Source organism: Leopardus geoffroyi, chromosome D4 (genome assembly GCF_018350155.1).
Source record: "Leopardus geoffroyi isolate Oge1 chromosome D4, O.geoffroyi_Oge1_pat1.0, whole genome shotgun sequence".
NCBI classification, from domain to species: domain Eukaryota; kingdom Metazoa; phylum Chordata; class Mammalia; order Carnivora; family Felidae; genus Leopardus; species Leopardus geoffroyi.
In genome coordinates, this window is record NC_059342.1 from 57,552,118 (window position 1) to 57,559,354 (window position 7,237).

General features: G+C 51.3%; 1 protein-coding gene across 3 annotated transcripts; it reads left to right on the top strand.

Moving 5' to 3' along the window:
- Positions 1 to 694: 694 nt before the first annotated feature.
- Positions 695 to 6,611, top strand: CA9 (carbonic anhydrase 9). Of its 3 annotated transcripts, XM_045469620.1 has the most exons (11): positions 701 to 1,313; positions 2,165 to 2,194; positions 2,473 to 2,643; positions 2,791 to 2,933; positions 3,011 to 3,103; positions 4,161 to 4,227; positions 5,082 to 5,239; positions 5,444 to 5,588; positions 5,727 to 5,753; positions 6,167 to 6,248; positions 6,393 to 6,611. In XM_045469620.1, exons 1-11 carry the CDS (start codon positions 932 to 934, stop codon positions 6,457 to 6,459), a joined length of 1,365 nt encoding a protein of 454 aa, XP_045325576.1. In that variant the 5' UTR covers positions 701 to 931; the 3' UTR covers positions 6,460 to 6,611. The 3 variants fall into 3 exon arrangements, with proteins under 3 accessions (XP_045325577.1, XP_045325575.1, XP_045325576.1); XM_045469619.1 differs by lacking the exon at positions 6,167 to 6,248 and having other exon boundaries at positions 698 to 1,313; XM_045469621.1 differs by lacking the exons at positions 4,161 to 4,227; positions 5,082 to 5,239; positions 6,167 to 6,248 and having other exon boundaries at positions 695 to 1,313.
- Positions 6,612 to 7,237: the final 626 nt, after the last annotated feature.

The following is a 7,237-nucleotide window of genomic DNA, read 5'->3' on the forward strand; positions in this document are numbered from 1 at the left end:
CCCTGAATATTGTGATAGTGTTTGCCCTCACTCACTAGACAGTGAGCTCCTTAGGACAGACACTGTGTTTTATTCATTTCTGTACCTTTAGTCCATAGGCCAGTACTGGACATAGTGGATGCTAAATAACTGTTAAATATAAGAGTGACACTAGATGAACAAAGGTGGTCAAAAGTCTGGGGGGTGGGGTGGAAATGAATGGTTTAATTTGAATGGAGTATGAGGGAGAGTAGTAGGAGATAAAATGGAAAGGCTTCTTGGGTAAGATTTTGATGGGACTTGGAAGTCAACTAGAAGAAGAAGGTGGACAGATGGAAGCCAATGAAGGTTTTTGAGCAGAGGTGTAATATGATAAATAAATTAGTTTAAGCCCATCAGAGTCCCTCTCCTACATATATTCAGTTTTCCATTTATATTCAGATTAGCCTGCCTATCTGTCCACGCACCCCAGGCCTCCCCAGCAGCTTGTCCTACCCCTTTACCTGCTCCTTGTCTGGGCCAGGGAGATATACATGGGCTGCTTCCCCTCTTAGCCAGAAGCTGTGGGGGCCCCAGCTCCCTGTCTTTCCCCCTCTCTGCCTGGGGCTGGGAAGCAGGCCAGGGTTAGCTGAGGCTGGCTGGTAAGCAGCTGGGCGGTGCCAGGGGGAGCCTGTGCCAGGTGGTGCCTTGGGTTCCAGGCTGAGCCTGTGACCCCGATAACCTCCTGCCTGTGCACATACCTGCCCCTCACTCCACCCCCACCCAGGCTTTGGTATCGGGGAAGGGGCATAGGGCCAGGCAGACCTACGGGACTTTGGCTCCATCTCTACAAAAGGGCCCTCTGTGAGTCAGCCTGCTCCCCTCCAGGCTTGCTCCTCCCCCACCCAGCTCCTGTTTCCGATGCACGTACAGCCCGTACACACTGTGTCTGGGACACCCCACAGTCAGCCGCATGGCTCCCCTGTGCCCTAGTCCCTGGCTCCCTCTGTGGATCCCGGCCCCTTCCCGGGGCCCTACTGTGCAACTGCTGCTGTTACTGCTGCTCCTGGTGCCTGCCCATCCCCAGAGCCTGTCCCGGATGCAGGGGTCACCTGGGTTGGGAGGAGATTCATCTGGGGAAGATGATCAACTGGATGGGGAGAACCCACCCAGTGAAGAGGATCCACCTGGAGAGGAGGATCCACCTGGAGAGGGGGACCCACCTGGAGAGGACCCATCTGGAATGAAGACTGAACCAGGAGAAGAGAACTCTCTGAAGTTAGAGGATCTACCTACTGTTGAGGTACCCAGGGATACTCCAGGCTCCCAGAATAATGCCCACAGGCACAACAAAGGTAAGTGGTCAACAGCCCTCCAAATCTAGGTTCCAGGAGGTTTTCCTCCCCCCACTAAACCCCAACCCAGGCAGGGATTATTCAGGGAAGGGGAGGAACCTATACTCTGACAGTAGCTTTTTCCATCCTTGGGGGATCTCATGCCACCAGACCCTTCCCCCTTTCAGAGCTAGAAGGGGATGAATGGAGACAAAAAAAGCATAGATAGGAGATGAAACAGAAAGAGATGAGAAAGAAGAAAGAGTATGGTTGGGGAGGAGAAAGTTGAGGAATGTGGAAAGAGAGAAGACATAAGAGAAATAAGAATATGAGGGAGGAGGAAAGATGGGGGTGGGGTAGCAGAGGAAGAGCAGGAAGGGTCTGTAGACTGCAGATGAGGTGATCTCTACAGACCCTTCCTGCTCTTTCTCTGCTACCCCACCATCTTTCCTCCTCTGAAGAAACTGAGACCTAGGAGGAAGAAGGAATAGCAAGTAGAGGATCCTGCTATTTTGACTCAGAACCCAGGAACTTTGGGAAGGGAGTTGGACACAGGGAGAAAGGGGAGAGGGTCGACTGACTTGGGCCTGGAGACTGAGGCCCTGGCCCACTTTAGAGACTCTAAGACAGTGATTGCAAACTAGTATCTCTGGGGCCAGTAGGATCGTTGGGCTACCAAGCTATGGTGTTATGTTTGTTTGCAATCTGTTGTGCTTTATACCTAGCCACTTAAGGCATTTGCCTTACCTGCTATGCCTTTGTAAGGCATCTGAGTTGGAGAACCCCTACTAGTGAGGGGGACCCACCTCATGCTGGACGCTGGGGAGGGACTGGGCTTAAAGAAAGGCTTTTCATCCTTGTCATTTATGCAGGAGATGACCACAGTCATTGGCGCTATGGAGGTGAGACACCTACCCCCTGCACAGACCCAACCTGGGCATCCTGCTCTGCTGATCTGAACCCCCAGCTATCCCCGAACATTGGTCCTGTGCGTCCCACTCATTGCATCTACGACTGCGAGTCCCCAACACCGCCGCCCGCTGCCTGTGTCGGTCCACATCCCTGATTTCTATTTCCCGCCCGGTTCTTTCTCACTCCACCCCCTCACTTTTTCTACCCTGCTTCCCTAACAGTTCCTGGTCTTGTCACTAGACTTCCAGTCCACACTCTCTCATTCCAGCCGACCCGCCCTGGCCCCAGGTGTCCCCAGCCTGCGCAGGCCGCTTCCAATCGCCGGTAGATATCCGCCCGGAGCTCGCCGCATTTTGCCCCGCCCTGCAACCCCTGGAACTCCTAGGCTTTGAGCTCCCGCCTCTCCCAGAACTGCGCCTGCGCAACAATGGCCACACCGGTGAGGGGAGCCTCCGGGAAGGGGCGGAGGCTATCTGGGGATGCAACCTGGCCTATAATAGAAGGCGGGTGGGGGCTGTGCTAAGGGGTTTGGCTGGCCCTCCCAGGTAGGCTGGCTCTCCCGGCTCACTGGGCTCTTCCCTCGTAGTGCAACTGACCCTGCCTCCGGGGCTGGAAATGGCTCTGGGTCCCGGGCGGGAGTACCGGGCCCTGCAGTTGCATCTGCACTGGGGGGCTGCGGGTCGCCCGGGCTCGGAGCACACGGTTGACGGCCACCGTTTCCCTGCCGAGGTGAGCGCGCAGCGGAGAGGCGAAGGGGGGCGCTGGGCGGGGTATCTTGTCCACTCCTACCCTCTGTTCCTCTCCAGATCCACGTGGTTCACCTCAGCACTGCATTTGCCAAAGTTGATGAGGCCTTGGGGCGCCCGGGGGGACTAGCCGTGCTGGCCGCCTTTCTGCAGGTACCAGCCCTGGACACCCCTATTCCCTGCTTCCCCGTACCCCAGAGCTCAGTGTATCTTGACCCCAGACACCCCATCCTAGCATACTCACCCCGGCCCCCGGCAGTCCTCATTCACTCACTGATTAATTCATTCAACACCTACCCACTGTAAGCCGGGAGTTGAGCCACACCAAGGAGTCAGAAACTGTGGTTCCTGGTCTCTAAGGAGTCCACCACCAGTGGGAGAGGCTGAAATGATAGACATATACAAAGGACACATAGTAAGAGAGGTGGCCAGGGAAAACTTAACAGAGGAGGTGAAACTTGGAAGCCTTCACTAGTGGGAAAGAAAATGAGATATTCCACACAGAGCCAACAGTATATGTGGACTAAGAATATGGCCCACTCAGGGAATGGCAGGTGGAATGGACAGGACACCAGGAAGAGTGATTTCTTGCTTACTCCTTTAATTTCCACTTTGTGAAATGCGATAAAGCCTAAAGAAACATTTAGTGACCTCTTTGGATCTGTAGTGATCAAGGCTACATACACAGTGATTAGAAGAGACTAGTATAGTGGAGGGATGGTGAGGTACCTTCTAGGCTCAGTCACTGCCTAACTGACTACTTAATGCCACCCTGACAGCACAAAGTTCAGAAAAGTGCCTCTGAAATAGCATGTCCTTGCTACAAAAGTCAAACACATGAATTATTAAGGTGAATGCAGAGGTAATGAGAATACAAAGGTTATTATGGTTTTCTGTGGGGAGACCATGGAGGTGGGCTCAATGAGACTGGTAAAGGTAGTAGGATCCAGGTCACTGAGAGCCTTCTATCCTAGTAAAGTGGCCTATCTTCCTCCTCTTCCAATTTGCCATTGAAAACCAGCCCACCAAGCATATTAGGTTAGTTTGCAAAGTGGAAGTAAAATGAGTAGTAATACATAAGATTTTGTGTTCCCCAGCATTCTCAGAACTGAGAAGTGGAGGAGGGCTAAGGGAAGCCTACCTCATCTTCAGGCCTCTAGCCACGGCCCTAGATACCTGTAAGAGCTTGTCTTGTACTGTTATTTCCCAGGAGGGCCCAGAAGAAAACAGCGCCTATGAGCAGTTGCTGTCACATTTGGAAGAAATCGCTGAGGAAGGTCAGTTTGTTAGTCGGGCCACTACCCTCAGTACTCTTGTTCATGAAGAGTTACCTTTGGGGAGCCTCAGGTGAGAGGATGGAGATGGTCCCCCTCCCACAGGCAGGGAAGCGACATGTGAGCTGACTGACTATGGTGTTGACAATAACTGTGAAGCTGAGAAGAGGTTAACAGGCGCAAGCATACTGCTACCCACAGGCTTTATGGTAAAACAAAATAAAACAACCCAGCAACCCAAAATCAAACAAAAAACAAAATAAGAGCCAAAACAACAAAACAAAAGACTGCAAAAATAAAATAGCATTTGGAACTTAAGAGGTTGAGTCTGGGGAGCTAAAAGTTTTCTGAGAACTGTCTAGTTCTCCTTCACAAGCATCAAATACCTTAAATTTGTACTTTTGTTAGAAATCTTTCCCTTCTCAGCCACTCTGGGTCATTTTAAACCTCACTACTGGACCTTAGATTTTACTAAACTAGAAGGAACTGTGCTTTTTGAGTTTTTGTGTCTGTTTTTTATAGTTTCAAACATCTAAGTTCTTCAGCTCACTTTCCCTTTTCGTTCATTTTGGGCTTAAACCTGTAGTCCAGCATGTTGTCATAGTATGCAAAGTAAGAGTGAAGAGTCAGAAGGAGCACCTAAGGAGCGCTTCTTTCACTCTGGGAGGCCCCTCAGCCCTTTATCTTTTTCTGAGTTATGTCTTGTGCTGAGTTATGGGAAGGGACACACCTGGTGAAGAAGTGCTCTCAGGAACTTGCCTCCGCTTGGCTTCTGGGAGATGAAACTATATCCCTGCACCCAAAAGCTTTGGAGGGGAGAAATCTAGGTGGGACTCCAGCACAGGTCCTCTCCGCAGACTCAGAGACTTGGGTCCCAGGACTGGATGTATCTGCACTGCTGCCCTCTGACCTCAGCCGCTACTTCCGCTATGAGGGGTCTCTAACCACACCCCCCTGTGCCCAGGGGGTCATCTGGACTGTGTTCAACCAGACAGTGAGGCTGAGTGCTAAGCAGGTGGGGCTGGGGCATGGTGGTGACATAGGGGATGTGGGGGAAAGAGGTATAAGGATGAGATCAAGATGCATAAGGAGATGAGGGGGCCTTATGGGGGAAGAGGGGACAAAGGGGTTGAAGCCCTGAGGTGCTGGCTGTGAGTAGGCCTGTGAACGTTTCCTTTTCTTGTCATGAGCCCACCCCCCTGTCTACTGACCTCCCTAGCTCCACACCCTCTCTGCCTCCCTGTGGGGACCTGATGATGCTCGGCTACAGATGAACTTCCGAGAGACGCAGCCGTTGAATGGGCGAATGATCGAGGCCTCCTTCCCGGCTGGAGTAGAGAGCAGCCCCAGGACCATTGAGCCAGGTGCAGCTTGGTGGTGACCCATATTGCCATGTCCCCCCTGGCCACAGGTCCCTCATCGTCCCATGTGTCTTCCTTTGTGCCTGTGTCTGTCATTGGTAGTCACAGCCCCTGGTTCTAATGTCTCCTTTTTCTCTTCAGTCCACCAGAATCCCTGCCTTGCTGCTGGTGAGTCTGTGCCCCTTCTCTGGCTCCTGACCCCTTGGCACTGTTCAGCCTCAGGGGCTAGGGCCACCTGTACCCCTTCTCCTTTTCTGCAGAATAGACCTCCAACCCCAATAAGAAAGAGGGTCAGATCAAGGGCGGGGGCTCCTCTGTTGTCCCCAGGGCAAAAGTTGGTTAGAAAGAAGCCCCAGAAATCTAGCATCCTCCTTCCCAAACAACCTCTTTTACTTGCTTTTAGGTAAAAAAGGTGTTTATCTTACTTGTTCTTGTGTATCTACCCCCATCCCTTTGAGGGCTTCTTCTGGATTCTGAGACACTGAGGGCAGCTGAAAAACCTGGGGGGCAGAGGGGGAATATACTGAAGCGGGCTGAATCCTAGACTCTTCACTCTGAGGCGGCCTCTCCTCTCCCTCCAGGTGACATCCTGGCCTTGGTTTTTGGCCTCCTCTTTGCCGTCACCTGCATCGCCTTCCTTGTGCAAATGAGAAGGCAGCAGAGGTATACCTACCCGCTTCCTTGCGCCCTTCTTCCTCAGGCACTGCCCCACCTCCCTGGCTGGAGTCCAGAAGTTTCATGTACTTTTGTGTGCAAATGAGTTCATCTGGAGGGGCAGTTTTCTGACTAGGCTTTTGTTTTGTGTAGACTCCGAAGTGGGACCAAAGGGAATGTTAGCTACCACCCAGCAGAGGTCACCGAGACTGTTGCCTAGAGTCCTTGGAACTTGGAGAATGTGCAGAGAAGCCAGCCAGAAGAATCTGAAGGGGAGCTGGAGACTGTCCTGTCCTACCCTTTACATCACTTCCTTTTTAAGGTCCAAATATTTTTTTAAATAAAAGTTTCTAATAAAATATATGGAAGGCAGCTTTGTTCTCTAAATCAGGGTGGTGTATTCATTTTCTATTGCTGCCTTTAACAAATTACCACACTTTATGGTAATGCAAATTTATCTTCTTAGAGTTCTGGAGGTCAGAAGTCCAAAATGAATCTTATAGGCTGAAGTCAAGGTATAAGGGCAGGTTCCTTCTGGACACTTTGAGGGGAGGGTTTCCTTTTTCAGGTTCTAGAAGCCAAACATTCCTTGGCTTGTGGCCCCTTCCTCTTTATCACTCTAGCCTCATGCTTCCACTGTCACATCTCTTCTAACTGCCATTGACCTTGCCTCCTTCTTATAAGAACCTTTGTGATTACATTGGGCCTACCCAGATAACCTAGGATACTCTCCCAATTTCAAAATCCTTACCTTAATCACAAAATTTCTTTTCCTGTGTGAGGCCATATTTCACAGGATGAGGGTGTGGACATCTTTGGTGGGGGGCATTGTCTGCCTACCACAGATGTTATCAGAAAGGGGGTGGAAGTGACTGAAATAGAATGGCCGTGTGTGCGCACACATGCAGCAGTGCATGTGTCTGGGGGGCAGGGCAGGCTTAGCCTCTAGGCTTAAAATCATAGTGAGGCTTTTGGTCTTTAACCCTGCTCAAATAAAT